The 19,156-nt window shown below is 37.9% G+C and overlaps 1 protein-coding gene across 3 annotated transcripts; it reads right to left on the bottom strand.

Annotated features, from left to right (window-relative positions):
• Positions 1 to 397: 397 nt before the first annotated feature.
• Positions 398 to 18,353, bottom strand: CAAP1 (caspase activity and apoptosis inhibitor 1). 3 transcript variants are annotated; one of them, XM_066339991.1, is made up of 6 exons: positions 17,822 to 18,353; positions 16,725 to 16,925; positions 15,094 to 15,178; positions 14,427 to 14,502; positions 6,690 to 6,763; positions 398 to 2,319 (listed from the first exon to the last, which is right to left on the bottom strand). In XM_066339991.1, exons 1-6 carry the CDS (start codon positions 17,951 to 17,953, stop codon positions 1,976 to 1,978), a joined length of 912 nt encoding a protein of 303 aa, XP_066196088.1. In that variant the 5' UTR covers positions 17,954 to 18,353; the 3' UTR covers positions 398 to 1,975. The 3 variants fall into 3 exon arrangements, with proteins under 3 accessions (XP_066196088.1, XP_066196089.1, XP_066196090.1); XM_066339992.1 differs by lacking the exon at positions 17,822 to 18,353 and adding an exon at positions 17,526 to 17,581; XM_066339993.1 differs by lacking the exon at positions 17,822 to 18,353 and adding an exon at positions 17,280 to 17,401.
• Positions 18,354 to 19,156: the final 803 nt, after the last annotated feature.

The following is a 19,156-nucleotide window of genomic DNA, read 5'->3' as shown; positions in this document are numbered from 1 at the left end:
TCTAGTTTATCATAACTTCCAGCAGTATTTTGGTATTGCTAAACAACTGAAAGGTGTTGTTTTGCGATATCTCTAATAAAGAGTAAGAATAAACGTCATACATGTGGATTCTTCTGGTGACACAGGAAACGCCCTTGCAAGCTTTTGCACTTCCACAGGCAAGGTCAGGTATTCGGTGCCTTAATGATTTAAGTAGAACAGCACTAAAATGTGTCTTTGAAATCTAAAAGCTCACTAGCCTTTGACTTTATAAAAGAGAAAACAGCACATCCAAGTTTTGCCAGCTGTCCTTCTCTGATTACTTCTTCAGTTTATCTGGACACAAATAAAACACAAGGTCACCAAACAGCTAAATGAAATTGACCAGACAACACCCACAGATTTCGATACAGTAAAGTTACCTTTTGAATTGTGTGTATATATTTTCACTTACATCGTCCATTTGCTACAAAATAATAGAAAAATGTTGATGCTGTGGATAACACTAGAGTTAGGTACACTTTACCCAGGTCACTAACATCACTTAGTGGAAGCACACAGTAATTTTCTCAGCTGTATTTAAAGAAGGTTTTAGTTTATTATCATATTTACACTGTGCTAACATTTTACAATAATATTGATTATAGAGAAAATCAATCATACTTAAGAAATATACAAGAAGCTTGCTACAGAAAAGAGTTTAAAAGAAAACAGGGGAAAAAAAAAAGGAAATAAAGAGAAGAAAGAAAAGTGATAAAATGGAAGAATAAAAAGAAAATTATAAACCTTAAAAAAATTAAAGACATAATACCTGAATAGATTAAGGTTTGCAGTAATATTACATAATAGTAGGGGAAATTACCTCTGCTACTGTTGTAAAGTATGTAACTGGATTTCAAAGTAACAACCAAAGAAAATTCATGAATAAAAATACATAATACATTATTTTATTAACAAAGAGGACAATGGTAAACTTCATACTTTTAAAGAAAAAACTGATGTCTGCATGTATAAACAAATATACAAATATTTTAATATGCTTTGATTAACAGCCAGATATAAAACCAAATTAAAACTACTTTAATTGTTGTAAGATACAGCATGAAAATTAATTCTAAAATTCAATTTATTTATAAAAGGAATACCTTGAAGTGGATAAAAATAGAATTTATATTTTAAAACCTCAAATTAAATTAAATGCCTTTTCTTAAAAAGCACACTGAAATTAGGTGGATTTTCTTACTTTCAAGGGACATGAAATGGCTACATCAATTGAATGTTAAAAGCTCAAGGTCTTCTGAACTGTTTAATTTGCTAAATGTTATGGCAAATATTCAAAAGAAAACCTTTACAGTTACAAAAAACTCTGCTTTCTTCAGTTATAATACGAAAGATAAGAGTGGAGAAAAAGAGTGGACAAAACTACATGGCAGTATAATAAATTCTGCTGTGTCTCTTTCAGGCACTTTCATAACTCTGAAAATAACATGTTCAACTGTTTATTTGAACAGTCATGTTATTGTTTTATTTGTTTTAAAGGTAAAAATCCTCCCCTTTAGGAATTCAAATTTCAAAAAATTGAGTATGCTTTTACACAAAGCATCACATTTTAATTAGAATACCTACACTATTATGAGACGAATACCAAGAATAATTAAGCCGTCTCAAATCACTTCCAATCCTAACTATTCTGTGATTCTAAGTTCCTACAACAACCTTTCTGGAAGGCACCAGGTTCCAGGCACAGCTCTACATGTGGTGTGACTCCCTGAGGAGGTGACCCAGCGCAAGGACACTTCATCTCAGGGAACCAGCCACCTCTGTTTGTGCCTGTCATGGAAGCAGCACACTGAAGGCAACAAAACCACTGAACCACAAGTCAAACACACACCATAGTCTGCATGAGGAATGTCATACCCAACCCAAACATACTGTAGCACTGAAGTGGACAGACATCACCTTCGAAACAAATAGTGAAAATGAAACCTGAAGAGTCTCATGGATGTTTTTTTACATCACCAGCTTTCATCAGAGCCTTAATAGCTCTGGCCCTCATCTCTAGTTCCAGAAGCTCCAGCTGTTGTGCTGATGGCTGAACATCTTCTGATGGAGGAACAGCTAAGGTTGCTGCTTTAGACTCCTTGGGGCTGGACTCTGCCAACCCCAATATCTCATTCACACTCTTCTCAATGTCCTTCTGAAGGTCGTCTATCTGACCAGCTCCACTTCTCACAGTGCTCTCTTGCACATCTGGACCATCCTCTTCATTGCATGGGCCTTCTATGTCACTATCATATGCATCTGCATTTATGCTGAGGACATCACTATCTTCTCCCTTGCCTGTAACACAAAAATAACTATCAGAGAGTTGCCGAACAGAACTGTTTTTACCTCAGCTTACAAAACCACTTCTGCTTAAAGTGTTACTCTGCAAATTAAGAGTGAAAAAAAATCGGTAAGAAAACCAATTCCTCACCCTTTTCTCCTCCAACTTTTAAAGCTAATTTATACAAGTGTTAATGCATTTTTATGCCGATCTAGAAGAACATGCAGTGTAGCAAAGCAGCAGTACCAGAAAAATTTATTCCCTCCTATGAAGCTACATGACCTCTTTTCCTAATTAAATGGCTGTAAAATTTTATATTAAAGAAAGCTTTTGCAGTGCAAAACTGATTTTTGTTTATCTCTTAAGTAAAATTTTTTGAAAAAGTTTGGGGTTTTTTTTTAAATTTATCTAATTTTCAGAATTCAACTTCAAAAATTATACTCAACTATGTAATGTATTTTAAGAGGAGTGGGACTACAGTGAGGCACAAGACTAAGAATTAATATAAACTCATAGTGCAATTACTCAGAATCTATCCTCAGCCTTCCAGATGTATTCAACTCAAACATAAAAATATGGAGGAATGTCAGACTTTAGTTTTTAATTATGGTTGAATGTTGGAGTTTATTTTTAAAAGCATAATAAGAAGAGGCAGCTCAATAAAATAAAAGCAAAGCTCTAACAGAACCTAACTAACTGTTCTCTCAATTTGGCTACAGCAAGACTTGCTTTTGACACACTGGCCTCAGAAATTCATACTCTTTCAACAACTTTGTAAATGTGGAAACATAGAGCAGAATTGGTTCCAGCTGAAAGTGAATAATGTGTATTCAGATGACAGTAAAATTACAGATTATACAGACCTTAAATTACTTTTTATTACTTTTGGTAATACCATTTTTACCACTTGCACAGAATAAAACAAGACTTTAAAAAATGTTACTTTTTTTTAAACGTTTTAATATGCTTTATGGTATCCGTATGCACTTGCTATTAATACATGAAAAGTGCTCAAAAATCTTAGGAAGATCTATTTTTCTTGGAGTTTACAACACTACTCCTATCCTGAGGGTGTGAAAAAAAAAATCAGTACTTGTGGGGTTGGGCGGAGCCCTGGCTGCTCTACCCTGGAGGGAGCTAAGCTGAGGAGTCAAGAAAGAATTTTGCAACTTCACCCGGAGCCATTAGGACAAAAAGACAAACCTCCTAGCCACGGCGACCTGTCTGGAGACCCACAAGCCCCTTCAGGATTTTATGTAGATCTGTTACAATTGATTGGTTCTGTACCCTTTTCCTCCCACCCTGGTGTCCCATAAAAACCCCTGAGTTTCCTCTGGTCAGCAGAGGTTCCTCGTCCCTGGATCCCTTTCGCTGGTACCCTCTCAATAAAGTACCACCTGCGGAAATTCCATATGAGACCTCTCTCTCTCTCACCACAACCGGCTAAAAGAGGGGCTAACTCACAAGGGCATGAGCTAAGAGCACTGAGCTGAAATCACTGAAAGCTGAAATCACTGAGCTGAAAAATCACTGCTCTGCCTGCCAGCTGAGAAGCCCCTCTGTCCAGCTGAGGAGCGCCCTGACCCCCCAAGGAGCTGTTTCTAGCGAGACATCCTTTGGGGTGGCTGTGGCTCTCTGGGTCCCAAGCGGTGGACCCCATCCACCAGCTGGCATAAATACTGACTACTTCAACAGCTATAAATGCAATTTCTCTACTTGAAAAACAAAAGGAGAGAGGAAAGGAGGATTGAAACATCTCAAAATGGTTTTACAAACAACAGTAATATTTTAAAACATTAGAGTTTTGTTGATTCAGTATTAAACATTTCTTTGTACTACAGACACTTAATTCCGTTACTCAGTCCTGATCACTCTGTATTACGCTATGATTGTCACAGCCTTTAGGTTCAGATTTAAGAATTCGGCACATTCACCCCGAGAATGAACTCGCATACACAGCTGAGGTATCTGGCACATCAAAAATTCCAAACAAAGCTAACAGGAAAGCAAATTCAGCTCATGAAAATGTATGTTAAGACGTGAGTTTATAGATCACTTTTTGCCTTTTTTTTTTTTAGCAATATAAATCACAATTTTGGAGTAATAAAATCTGGAGTAATAAAATTTGAAGTAATAAAAGCCTAAAAAATAAACAAAGCTACAAAAAAGTTCTCCTCACAGCATTGTGTATAAAAACTACTCATGAGACGAACATACAAGGGTCTTCTTTGATCCTAAGTAGTCTTGGCCTGTTTGTACTGTGACACAAACTTAAAGATTAATACATCAGTTTCTATGCCCCTATCTCCCATACCATTAGTCATCTTTGAACAGTACCTTTTTAACTTACAAGTCACAATGTATGCAGAAGATCAGAATGAGAAACAGTAAGATTAAGAAATGGTAATTTTTTCTGTCTTGCTTCACAGTATCAGTCAGTATTTACCTAACATGTTGGTCAACCAAGCAGCATTTCCATGGATCAAAAAATCAGCTGCATCACTGGATCACAGTTCAAAGCCTGTGAAACTTAACATCTGAGCCTGCTCATCTAATTTACTTGCCAAAGTTAAACTGACCTGTACTGAGTCTGGCTGGGAGGGAGTTAATTATCTTCACAGAAGAGTGCATGATGCTGCTTTTGGATTTGTTTCTGAAATGGTGTTGATAATACACCAGCTTGGCTACTGCTGAAGAGTGCTTGCACAGCTTTAGGGCATTCTGTTTCTCACTCTGACCCCATAGAGTAGAGTGGGAGGCAGGGAGGGACAGGGCTAGGACAGCTGAGCCAAACTGTCCTACGGGACGTGCTCCACCATATAACATTGGCATCTGCCTTCCCAAGTAACGGTCACGTACGCTGAGTCTCTGCTTTCTAGGAAGTGGCTAAAAATCTGGCTGCCAAAGGGAGGTTGTGACCAAGTCTCTAATTTTGCTTTGTTTCAATGTACAGCTCTTGCTTCATTTATTGAAGAGTCTTTATGTTGAATCCTAAGTTGTTCTCATTTTGTATTGCTGATTGGGGGACAAGTAATTGAGGGGTTGGCATGTGCCTACTGCTGGCTGGGGTCAGCTCACCATGGTATTCCTTTTGTAATCAACTGGTCACATTGAGAAGTAAAAAAAAAAATTAAGTCATTCACCCAGACTTTTTAAGGATGAGAAGCTGGGCAGAAAAAATATCGGGTCCTATTTAGAAATTGGAGCCTCCAATACTGTTTAATTCAGTGTTCATCCAGGCTTTTTGGCCTACAGATGTTTAATGAGCTAACAGGCCTTATTTCCTTCTTTTGCACCTGTGTTTTTACAGTAATAAAGATCATGGCTGGCATTTCTCATTATCTTTTTCATTTTGGTAACTTTTCCTTCATCTACAATTGCAAAATTCATTTTAGCACACTTAATTAAATTTTTAAATTTTATTTTATACACTTTTACTTATTCTCTCATTCTTTTTCCCACAGCTTCTCGGGCAGCAGTGAAGGACAATTATTTCTTATCTACACAATATTCCCAAAAGTTCTTTAAAGCTAACATCTTGAGCGGAGCCACTGTTATAGCCCAAAGTCATCATGATACTCTGGTTGACTAAGTTATAAAAAATGGTATCACAGCAACAACCATCAATTCCCTTTGATAACACAGAAGCAATCTACAGGGAATCTGTCAGTTCTAAGGTTCCTCCATATAGTACAACAAACAACATTCAAAGTATTATTCACAGTCATGGCAATTCACTCCTAAGAGTTTTGATGCTCCTATTATGTATGACTTTCTTTCCCCATTTAACTCTTCTCACTAACTAATTCAGAAAAGAAACATGTTTCATAAAGTCATTCCAAGAGACATCTTTTAGACAACATTCTGAATTGTGAAATAGCAGTTGCAAGAAGCAAATAAAGGTACATCTTTGCAGAAGAGAACTGTAGCTTAAAAGAACTTTCAACATTCTTTGACTGGAAAAGCTATTTCTGATCCTTCTGCTTAGAGCCAGTCAAAATGAAAATAAACAGACTGAGACAGAAACATCTACAGTTTTAGTGCTTCATGTACAAATTAACATTGGCAACTGTTATAATTGTTGATTTAATGACTGGAATAAAACAAATACTACTGCAGGCTAAAATTACTGTTTTCTTGTGTACAAAGTACAAAAGTGCACCAATAACTTACTTGCATTTGCATTTTCGATTCTGCAAATCACTGTAGTACTCAAATGTCTCACAAGCTGCATTTTTGCATTTAAGAAGAGAAAGTACACAAGACAAAATATTCCTTCTCAACGAATGTTTATTCTCTGCTCTCAAGAGACCTGTCAGCTACCTGGAATTAAGTCACCGGCCAACACCGAGAACAGAAAATTTCAGCATTACCTACTACATACCTTGTTTTGATTCCTGACCTTCCAGCCTGCTGTCTTCTCTCAAAGAAGAAGTTGAGTCTACACTGTTGTCCTGTCTGGAAACAATTAAGAACACATTTTAATCACTACAATTTAAAATTTAACTGAAGATTGTTTAGAAACTAAAAAATTACGAGGTGGTAGCCCAATAAGCCAGCTACAGTAGGAATAAGGGCAGATGGAGTACACACAGAGCTAATCTGAGCACTCAAAAATGAACCTCTTTTGATTTGCCTTGTTATACACAAGGATAAAGCAATTATTTCCGTTGAATCCTTGCCGTTTAGAGTAAGAACCCTCAATGGTTATAACTGAGGAACCACAGCTGAGCAGTTATAAAGGAAAAGCTCCTCATATTAGGAGTTTTTCTGTAAAACTCCAAATAAATTGTCACATAATTAAATGGTTTGGGAAAACAGTAGCTTCTGCTGCACTCAAATACTAATATTTACTGTCTTATTTTGAAAGTAAAAAGATATTTTCATGAAATTTTCATCAGCCCATCACCAACCTCTCCTAAACCAGAATCTTGTTTCACAAAGGGATATTTTTTAAAATGAAACTGTTTACAACTCAGCTATTACAGTGTATTCAGTATCTGCACTTCTCTACTTCTCCTATTTAAAGATTTCCACCCTTGATGCATAGGATTTCAACTCCTTACACAAGGCTAAGGAAGAGACACTTCATTGAAATGTTAATGTCTCTCAGGTACTTCACATATATTGGTTACAAAATGTGAAAATAAGGTAGAGCATTAGGAAGTGCACGGGTGGAAAGATCCAGAATCACACAGAGTTCAGTTGCTACATATGGTGAGCATTTTGACAATAGAATTGCCAAATTCCTAAACTGAATGTTAGTGTGGCACTGGCTTCATCTGTATTAATACACAATCAATGAAGCTCTCCTGCCCATGGGACCTTAACAACACTATAGAAGTATTGTGGTATGACTAACAACTTGTTTTTCAGCAACAGCCTTAAGGGTTTTCCTGAAAATGAACACGTATCTATTTTCCTCATGCTCTACAAGTTAGGTTTTTACATATGTCCAGTGGTTTTATCAGGAGGAGGAAGACCATAATATTTCTAGCCATTGTGGTCTGCAAGGCAGTTATTTTCATTTCTATTTCCTTCTCTGAGTGGCAAAGGCTACATCAACAGACTTTCTTTTTTCTCACACTTTTTCTTAGCCATTGGAACGTAAATGTGTAAAGTATCATGTAGTAACTCATTAAGGAGAATAAACAGGTCAATACACTTGCCTAGCAAAGCCCTAGACATGGACACCAGTCTGTTCTGCCTATTCATTGAACTACATGGCAACACCAACTCCTTTTCCAAACAAGATGAGAATAATCTAAATACACCCACACCTGAATGCCAGCAACTGTAAAGGGGGCCAAAAGGTCAGAAGAGCCCACAGACTGTGCTGCCAGAAATCAGAATGAAAAATGTACATTTTCTCCAGGATTTTCAGCGTCATGCAGCTTATAATTCACTAGCACACCTCAAGCTAGTCTAGACAACAAGCAAAGTGTGAGGTTTGGGGCTAAGGTATTAAACAGAATGTAAAATCAGAGGCCAAATTCCAAAAATAGACCAGGTTCTGCAAGTAGACAAACAGAGGGACCATAAGAGAGAACTAGATACCCCAAAGATGAACAGCATCAGCTACTCAGGACAATGACAGTGACAGGCCTGCACCTGCCATCAAAGAGGCCTGCATGCACAAGGAGGTCTGAGCAGCAACTGCAGCAAAGACACAAACCTTGTGGGTTTCTTAGCCAGCAGCCAACAAGAGATGTGGATTTTGGACCAGCTTCTGGTCAGGAGACATAGATGGATTTCTGGTCTTTCTTTATTAAAAAAACCCAAAAAAAACAACTCCTAAAAATCTGTTGCATTTAGTTACTAAACTCTTGACCAAAATTAGATTGTGATACACCCTGATCATCACTAAGAGCAGAAGCAGCTTAGGCTGCCCCTGTCTTTATACCATCTTCATTCACACACATAGTTCACCATTTTGAACTCAGTAGTCATGCTGCACTGGACAGCAAAGTGTCACTTGAAAAAGCCTGATCTTGCACTAGTAGTATGCAGACAACACATTTCACAACTCTGGTATCACCTTGATGTCTGATGAAGAATTGTAACCATCTCTTTGAGAGAAAACTTGCTGACCTCTATAGTTCAAACACTGCCTGTGAAATTATCCACAACCATTTTAACAGCCATTTTAATAGCCACGTAAAAAGAAATTACCAACTTGAAAAAAAATCTCACACTGAAACTTGTAAAGTTTCCTCCTGATGCCTTGCCTTTAGCAATAATTACAACAAACCCACATTCCCTTAGAGACTAGCTACTGTCAGCAAAAGAAGTTTTTAGGACAGCAGAAAAATTTTTAGGATTTTTTTACAGCATGTTTTACTCTGCCAGAATTGATTGGACTGGACTGCATTGCTGGTGAACCTTCATGACTTTGTGTCATAGGCAGGCATTTTGCACCATCTACTGGCCCAACAGACCATTTAAGTTCACTGTTTAGTTTGGCTTTTAACTTGTTTTATTTATTTGCTAGTGAAAAACACTTTTCCCCTATTATCTGTACTGTGGTATACATTTAAGAAAGGGTAGCAGAATACCCTGTCTTCAAACAGTGGGAGCAGAAGATATGTTGTTATAAAATTACAGGACCTTATTTACACATTTAATACTCTTTCTTCCATGCTACGCTGGTAAGTGACAATAGTAATTTGGAGTTTCTCCCTTTTGTCAACCTTTCTATTTCTCCCTCAAGATTACAGTTAAGTTCAAAGTCCATCTCCCAAGCAATTAACTCAGCATTTTTAATTTTTTTTAAACAGAATAACATTTTCACAGTATGATTTTTTTCAGCAGAAATAAGCTAACCGCAGTTACAATTTATTGACAACAAACGTTGTAAATTTAAATTCACCTTATTTTACATAGAACATGCTTTTCATGCTTTAGTTGGCATGCACCACACTAGTGTAATGCCTAACTGGGCTCACAAATGGTTTCTGTACACAATTTGCTAAAGAAATTTGTACAGATCTCAAAGACCTCTGTGTTTGAAGGTGATTTGGTATGCAACTTTAGTAGACTATGCAAAATGGGGTAAAAACACAGCAAACGTTGGGAAAAGGAGTACTGGCAGAGGAGCAGATGGCTAAGGATTAAGACAGTAGCTCTTCAATACTGGTGGCAGATACCAGATTCCAGTAGTAACTGAGGTAGCAGACCAGAAGGAAAAGTATCATTCATCTAAAACTGCATGAGACTTGAGATCAGGATCTCTGTTATTTTTGACATAATGTACATCCGAGAATTAAAATTTGCCTTTGCACTTAGTTTCAGGCCTAAAAACCATTTCCCCAAGTCTCAAGTCCTTCAAAGATTCCTGCAAATTTTATTTCCAAGGACAGTTTTCAATGACAAAAGAGAACTAAAATAATTAACAAACATTAAGTAGCAAGTTAAAAAAAAAAAAAAAACCAAAAAACAAAAGGGAAAAAACTCCTTACAAAATAGTGCTTCTCAAGAAAAGTATCTCAAAAGACAGGTGTTAATCAAATTGTTTAACAAGCTGTGAAAAGTCCATCAGCCCTGTTACAGGTGAAATTTGAGGACACCATAAGAACAGAAGGCAGTGAAGCAAATTAGCCAAATGCTACTGTATCAGTTCAGTGACTCATGTAGCCAGTTGTTACAGTGATTCCAAATGCTGAAAATCACCAAACTGTCCTACAGGGCTAAATATCAGATGGCAACTGCACGCTTGAGAACAGCCCAGTAGTCAGGAGCACAACACGTTGTAACAAGGCAATTCTTTAAACTGCTAACCTTTCCAAAAGAAAGCAAGCAAAAACTGCACTTTTGACTGCAAAGTAATACAGTGCCTATAAATTCTTGAAAGGGCAAATATTAAACTGCAAATTTTCACTCAGTGAAAAAAAAAAAGCCCTTTATGATTTTGAAGCCAAAAGATCATTTACTCAGACCCACGTGAACATTGATCATTATAATTATATCAAAATGCTTGTACTTTTAATAATGTTTTACTACTGCAGCATATAACTTACTTTTACTTGTTCTGCCGAAGGATATTTGAAGAGTCAATTCAGGTAAAAGAAAAGAAATAGATCAAAAACATGCTAAAAGCTCTTGAATGAGATGAAGAATGCCTGCTTGGTTATCTGGCTCCAACGATGTTTCGTTGGAAATTTCGTATACAGTAATTATCTTGGTTTAACAGTATTCCACTGCAGACAGCAACACAGAAAAAGCAACAAAAATCTGAGAACTGCATATTCAAAAACTCATACAGAACTCACAAAAAACCAAAATATATCTACGTCAACAGCATTTTCCAGTTTCTGGCAAACATACACCCTTGCTTCTTCAGTTCTTCTGCATGGTTATTGCAGGATTTCTAGCACTTAACGCAGAACATGCTGGTGGTAAAATAAAATAGCAAATGTTTTACATGCTAATGTAAGCATGTGAAGCTTTTACATCGTCAAAATTTAGGAAAAGCCTCAGGACTTCCACTTCTGGTAATAGAACGAGGACACGTGCAAAATCCAAAAAAGAAAGATTCAATTTACAATTACATGCAATACCATCTAATAGATTCACATAAAGATCTGAATTTTGCAACTTTTCTGTATCTGGAGAAACTTCCCTAAATCCCTGCTACTTTTCGGTGGCACAGACAGGAAACAGGTCTTTAGAGGCTGAGTTGTTTTTTTATTTCATTTGAAATTTCTTTGCATGTATTGATGCAAGGTTTCTGGATTTCTGTTGATATATGAAGACTGCTTAAGGTATGTTTGTTGCATTAATTTTTTTCAAAGAACAATAATGAAAGAAACAATGGGATGTTTCCAATCAGTTAAAACACTATTTGATTAGAGTACAACTTGCTACTCACTTTTTCCCTTTCCACATTTACATTTCCATGAAAACAACTAGTATAAGTAAGATTTAAAACAAATAAAATATAATAGCATGCAGGAAAATAAATTAATTTACATGAAAGCCACAAGTAATGAAGATAACCTAGGAAGAACTAACCATGTTTATATAAACAGAGAAACTGCCTTTTTTGTTATGAAAAGTCTTTTCTATTCCCAGGGCAAACAAATTCACCTACTTAAATCCAGATTAGAATATTAATTAATGATTACAAACAATGCTTGCCTGTCTCAGCAATGCAGTTTTCTCTGTTTTTTTCACAGTTGCACCTTGAGCCTCTCCGCTAGCTAACTTGCTGCTGAAACAGTTTTCTGAAGTCTTGAAAAGTTGCATGTATAATTATTTACACACAGATTATAAAGAAGCTGACTAAAGGCCCAAAGATTAGACTGTTTAGTAAGAAAGGCTCGTGACTGTTTACAGTTGTAGAAGTATCATACTGATCTACTTACTGAGCACTGGACTTCAAGACTAACATAAACCCATAATTCTCTTTTTCTCCTATCCCTTTATTTTTCTATTATCCAAACAGCTTTTCTGTTTTGTTCTCTTTCTGTTAATGCTAGCACACAGCTGAACTGTGGAGCCAAGGTTCTCAGATAGCACCCCTCTATGCAGAATGCTATTTTTAAAAGGAAGAAGAAAATCCCCAATTCCTAACACATCCTATCTTGCCTGCCCAGTCTGGAGGGGTCTAAAACCCTAAACTATCAGGATACAGATACGAGAACAAGGGACATCTCAACCACTGTTCTTCAAAGGAAGCAATTTGCTCTACAACTACGACCAACATTTCTCAGTTTCTTTTACCTTTTTTAAACACAATTTCTTCTTGATTTACTGTCAGTTACTGAAACCTTCGTAATTGACAGAGAAAAATAGGTTAAGTGTCTTCAGACAACCACTAGCTAAAAACTGATAAATTTTGATTTTTCTTATTTTGTAGTTTTATCCATTGATTTCCTTTTCTTAGATTTTTACCAGGTCGAATAATTTTCATATTAGAATTTACCCAATCTGCTGTATCAAAGGATCATAAAAACATGTCTCAACAGCAGCTTTGAAACATCTTGCACACACAGAACAACCTTACTGAAATCCAGCACAAATACTCCTGCCATACATCTTGGAGATAAAGAACATTTCACGTATTTTGCAATAGTAAATAATTTGTGAGTTAGGTCTTAAACAAAAACCCAAACAAAAAAACCCACAACATATAATTTCTCTAGGAATCAAAATCCTAGGGTATTTTTACAACTTTTTTAGCCAGCAAGTCTGTCTTCTCATTCTATTTAGAAGTTCACTGGCAAATTATCAATCACTTAACAGAGACTACTCTACAAAAACAGACCACTACACTACATAGATACACAATATGTAGTGTATTTTGTAGTTTTAAAAATTTTCTGTCTGCTTTTCTAAACAGCCAACAGGGGGCAATGTCCAAAACAAGAAAATTAGTTTTTGAAGCTGACTAATGCTGACCCCATTAACAGATCTTGTAGGCAACAAATAGCACAGAGAGATACATTAACAATGGGCTCCAAATGGAACCTCAGAAGAAAGAGTGTCAAAGGGTATTAAAACTGTATCACAAGAAAAACAATGAAACACAATTTCGTATTTGCTCCATTTTCTAGTATATTTGTACGATGAGAAGTCATCAAAGAAAATTACTTTATGCAATAACCTCACAGCTTGTTTTGAATCAAAGACAAGATCAGAAACCAGGTCTCCGCTAAAGAAAAATACTGACCAGAATGTGGGAAGTTCAATTAGTGTAACTACCTCTCCCATCCATTCGGGTTTTTTGAGGAGGTTTAGATAAACCAACCAAAACAGTACTAGGAGGTTACTTTTATCTGCCCATCACTGGTGCACTCTCTTGTGCTGTCTCAGAGGTTTATTAAGTGAGTCCTGAATCTGTGGACTAGCTGTAACCAGGTCAGTATTGAAAACATAAATGCTTATTAGTCTTCCAGAAACAAGTTAGCCTCACTAAACTCAAGGCATTCTGCATGATAACTACTAATTTTCTTTTTCCCTTCACTACTTCTACAGAAACTATCAAACCAGTGGACTCCTGACAAAGAAATGGTCTTTAAAAAACAGAGAGCATTTTAAGAAACAGTTAAAAAGGGCTGTCTTTTACAAAACTGACAGATGCCAAGATAAAAGCAAGATACCAGAAACCTCTGTTCTTGAAAGTCTCCATTATTTAGCACCCCTTGTACAGAGTACATTGAACAGGTGAATGTCAGTGCTGCTTCAACTGGGGCAGGAATGAAGGACTAGAATGAAAGTGGAAGATAAAGGATAAATCTCAGCTGAATTGAAAGTACACTTAAATAATTCACTGAATTAAGTGTGAAGGGTTTACTGCTTTAGCTCACACAGACAGTTAATGTAAACCACACCACTTCTGTTGCAGGACATAAAGTATGAATGCTTAATTACCACAACTCAGCTGGTGGGTGGTATGCCACTATGAACCCAGTTATGCGCTCAAGACTTAATGTCACAAAATGACAAAGTCACGTCTGTAAGCTTAGCACTTGCTAGTAATCACAGTTCACTGTCATTCAACTAGAGTAATTAATTAAGGATATAGCAACTGGATCTTTCAAAGATATATTTGATCATTTCGCATGAAAAATCTCTGAATTGTTCAGTCTCCTTAAATTAAAGTGTTTTGTCGTTTACTCACTGACTGACTGAATCACCTCCAGTCTTGTCTCCTCCATCTGCCTCCTCGTCAGTATCAGAATCAGCTCCAATCTTGCCTAGATATACACAGTTTCAAATATGAAAATTTAGGAAAGTGATATAATTAATACTACATAATTATCTTTACTCTTAATTATTAACTCTATTGCAATTAGCAGAAGATGATTTTCCCAGTAAAAATAGAGGTTCTCAAATTAGACGTAGTCAAATCCAACCCCCTTATTTTTAAGTCCTCTGTTAGCTACACATACATTTATACTGGATTACAATATATCTGATTAGCTATTCTTAGTACAATACTGTAAGTGCTAAAAATATAGTACAGAATTAATAGCAAGATACTCTGAAGCACTCAGACTTGAAAAGTTTCTCTTCACTGACACAACAGCAATATAACAAGTAAGTTCTATATCCCTTAAATATCAAGTGCAAGTTCAATAAAGCCATGAAAGGCTGGAAAGGCATATCCTTAATCAAAGGACATGAACTGTATGCCTCGGTGGAACTGAGGGATTATATACACACTAATATATACTTACTAGTGTTTGCCTATATATATACATATATAAGTAGCTAGAAAGAGTGCAAATCCGGTTGAGGCAGACTATTCTCTGATGTACAGTGAAGTCATAAAGTTTAATTCATACCTTCAAGTATCTTCAACAGTTTTTTTTCAGATAACAGCTCCAACTGCTCCATGCAAAGTCTTTTGATTTCATCCATAGAACAGTTCTAAAGAGACAGATAAGACATTCCACAAGCTACTAAAAATTTCTGTGAAGAGAGTAATTAAAAATGTTATGTCCAACTGTCATGAAGAGTTAACTTGGATTAAAGCGTCTCCTATATTCTGATCAGCATTGATGCAACTGCTGTAGAAAACCAGGGGGTTCAGTTACGACCACTACAAGAAATAGCATATGTATGCTTTTGTCTGAAAAATCAAGCAATATGCACTATGAGTTACTTCACCTATGGCTTGCAGTTTTTACTGCAACTGCAACACTGAGCCCCAGAAACACCAGACCGTATGTGTAAGGCATGGAACAGCAAACAGCTACAGATCTGGTTATTCCTAATTTTCCATCACTTGGGGGAAGCTGGGTTCTGTAATTAAGCTTGCAAAGACCAGTGGCAACTGTTGAATCCAAGTCCACAAACTGGAGAAAATATTATGTTATTGACAACACACCAACAGTTGCATATCACAACACAGAGAATAAGGAAAGTATGTAAACCGTGATTCATTTCTCATGCTCAGTACATACCACACACAGCCACAGGTTTTACTGGTACTGCAGTTACTTTCACATATCATACCTCTTGGTGACATTTGGTAATTTTACATTTTCAAATGAGCTATAATACCATTTACAAGTACCAAAATTAGGAGGTGCTAAACAGATTGTAACACTCAGTCCTATCGTAAATTTGGTTCTACACTACGAGGCAATTTCCCTACAAACTTAGTAATGTCTTTCTTTCCAGCTTCTCAACCTCTTTTTCTTCTGCCAGAGATGAGAAATGGATGAGCCTGTGTGCAATTTGCCATGTGTTTGAAATGAAGAAGTCCTGTCTCACTTATATTATTAATACGACTCATTAACATAAAACTTTAAGACAAAAAATTTACAACTACTAACAAGCATTACACAGATGCCATTTCACCTGCAGCCTCTTCTTCTGCACAGGCTGCTAGCCTAATTTATTTTTACTAAGTCCTACTGTTCACAAGACTCAAAAGGCTTATGTTCTAAGCCAGTAAAACTCCAGCTTTACTCCATAGGAATTACAGCTTCAGAAGCGGTTTATGAAGAATGGGCTTTATTTTCTTATCTCAGACAATTTTCTTATCTCTTATTTTCTTTAATACCATACAAAGAAAATCAGTTGACACAAAAAGATATCGGTATTTTATTTAAAAATCAGCATACTAATTAGTGAACAACACTACGGAATTTACTATTCACAACCACGAAAATCCTTTTGCATTTAACTAACCAGCAGAGAGCGACAGTCTAAAGCTAAACCTGAAATGGCTGAGCAGTATCAAATGGAGTAACCTGGAATAATTACACCAAATCTTTAAGAAGTGTCACTTCCAGACACATGACTGGGACACTATCTAAGAAAGGTACTTGACTGCTTAGAAGCTTCCTTAGAGAAATATACAGGCAGCTTTTAAAATGTAAATACACTAGGTTTGAGATAAGTATTCTTTGTTACACAAGTATTCAAGATGATGATAAGTATATAAATAGTAAGTATATTTCAGTACCTTTAAAGTGTCAGGCAGCATCTTCTGTAGTTTCTTCTCCCCTATGACACAGAAACACTGTTGAAGCATTTCCTTTTTGTCCCCAATATAGAAACTGACAGGTTTGAGGGACACAGTGAGATCCAATCCTCCTTCTTCTATATCACTAGGTTGTTCAGATTCTTCCACTTTTTCTCCACAGAGTACGTTGCATTTTGTTTCCTAAGATCAAGAAAGGCACATTTTCTAGTGAATTAGTGAAGACAGAAACTTACAGCTTCACCTTGCAATAATTTTCCCTTCTTAAATTCAAGGTACATCTTAATGTGGACTTCTCAAATTTCAGTGTTCTATATTGCAAGATAATTGCATTACAGAAGTTACATTTTTTATTACTGAAAACATGCTTGTGCTAGGAAAAAATTTTAAAGCTTCAAGAAGTAAAAAGTACTCATTAACTGGGAAATATCTGCAACTACATAGCTGCTGCTTACACACGAAAGCACGCTTTAATGCAGAAGAAAACCATCTGGCTCGCTGGGCAACTAAATCATAAAGTTCATCATTTACAACTACCCCAATATGATAGAAATTGGCATAAATTCCCTGTGTGGCAGAATCTTCACACAATTAAAACGGGCTTTGTATTAGAAAATACATGCTCCACACATCAGTGGAGGACTCATAGAATAAAAAAACTGATAAAGCCAGAAATATATTCTGTCAGCCTCAGAATTTACTTAGGCATGCATGCACATTTTTTTTTTTTTTGCAAAAAAAACCCCATTTTTTGCACACCAACACATCCTTGAGAAGACTCACAAAGCCAAAAGTATGAGAACCACGACTGGGGCCAACCGAGCTTGTACTCCACATCTCTTACACCTGGAAACACAGACCGGTGTTTTCGGGGCTCGGCCTGCGCCACCCCGCTCCGCGCCGCCCGCCCGCCCGCCCCGCAGCCGCACCAGCGCGACTGAAGCCGGCCCTCCCCGCAGCCAGCCCACGGCAGGGACCGCAGGCAGGCCTCTCCCGCCTGGAGGCCCAGGATCGGGACGCGCGCGGGAAGGCAGAGGAGGCACGGCACCGGCCAGACCCCGCGACTCCGCCCGCGCTACCTCCAGGGCACCATGGCTGAACTCGCTGCTCCGCCGCTTCCTGTCGCTGCCGTCCGGCCCCGGGGCTCCCTCCGGGCAGCAGGAACGCGAGCGACGCCGCTTCTTCTCCTTGGAAGACTTCCGGCCCGGCATGGCCGCGCCGCGCGCACACCGCGCGCCGCCGCACGCGCGCCACTTCCGGCGGGAGTCGCGGGCAGCGCCCCCTGCCGGCCCCGCGCTGCGGCCTCCAGCGGGGCCGCGCCCGAGGCCTGAGATGGATCCCTGCCAATGTACGGGGGGATGGCTTGGGGGTAGCGAGGCAGGGCAAAACTGCAGCCACGCGTGGGCATGCCATCTGTGTACACAAATATCTGTGATCTAGGGCCTGGAAAAAACGTCTTATGAGGAGCGGTTGAGGGAGCTGGGGTTGTTTAGTCTCCAGAATACGTGGCTCAGGCGTGACCCCATCACCCTCTAAAACTCCCTCAAAGTAGGGTGTAGTGAGGTGCAGGTCGGTCTCTCCTGCCGTGCCTGCAGTGAGAGAACAAGAGGAAATGGCTCCAGTCTATTTCTGGCTGTAGCCTGAATATGACTGAGTAATTAATGCTGGTTAATTAGGTCCTGATAGGAGCAAGGTGCATTATAATATCAGACAGAAACCTTACGATAGATTAGCCCGATTTACGTTACTGTAGTCTTCGTTTATCTTGGAAAGTACAGCAGTTGATGCTGACAGGAGTCAGTTTTGACTGCTTATTTAGTTCCTTAGGAAGGCATTTTATATTTGTCCTGAGTTGTGGTCTAAGCAGATCCCGTTTTTCCACTTCATAAAACCCAAGCCATGCCAAACAACAATGCTTTAACGTGAGATTCTACTGTGTGCTGTTGGCTATTCTTTCTAAAAGCTTCCTTTTTATCTCAGAAAAAGATGCCAAAAGAATTGTGTCATCTACTGAGAAACTTTGAATTCTTAGCAGAAGATACAGCTTCTCTTCAAGGGGCTCTAGAAATCTCTCAAACATACTTCAACTATTCCCCTGGTGAATGAAATCAGAAGCCCTTACCACACAGATCAACTTATTCAACATTTACTGCTGTAGATAGCAAGCCAACTCCCAGTCGTCGTGTGCCAGGCACACACTTGTTTTCAACGGCTTCTGGTCTCAAAAGGTGGTACACTGTGGACTTCATGTCTGGCACATTTCCTCACTATAGATACAATATTCTTTCACTGTAACAGGAGCTTCATCCTGCTGACAGTCCTAAAGCATTCTTTTTATTGGTGATCGCAGCAGCAGATTGTGCAGTACCCTTACATGCATTTATGTGTTTATGTATGTGCATGCTGACATGAAC

Source organism: Sylvia atricapilla, chromosome Z, assembly GCF_009819655.1.
Source record: "Sylvia atricapilla isolate bSylAtr1 chromosome Z, bSylAtr1.pri, whole genome shotgun sequence".
In the NCBI taxonomy this organism is placed as follows: Eukaryota; Metazoa; Chordata; class Aves; order Passeriformes; family Sylviidae; genus Sylvia; species Sylvia atricapilla.
The sequence above is the reverse complement of the archived record's forward strand: the minus strand, read 5'-3'. Positions and strand labels throughout refer to the sequence as shown.

What these genes read in the sequence shown, in the direction of transcription:
- CAAP1 (XM_066339991.1), bottom strand. Translation starts at nt 17,953, where the DNA reads ATGCCGGGCCGGAAGTCTTCCAAGGAGAAGAAGCGGCGTCGCTCGCGT. An exon ending in TCAGCCATGGTGCCCTGGAG is followed by an intron (nt 16,926 to 17,821) that starts GTAGCGCGGGCG and finishes TCTTGATCTTAG; the next exon opens with GAAACAAAATGCAACGTACT. An exon ending in GGAGGTGATTCAGTCAGTCA is followed by an intron (nt 6,764 to 14,426) that starts GTGAGTAAACGA and finishes AATTGTTTCCAG; the next exon opens with ACAGGACAACAGTGTAGACT.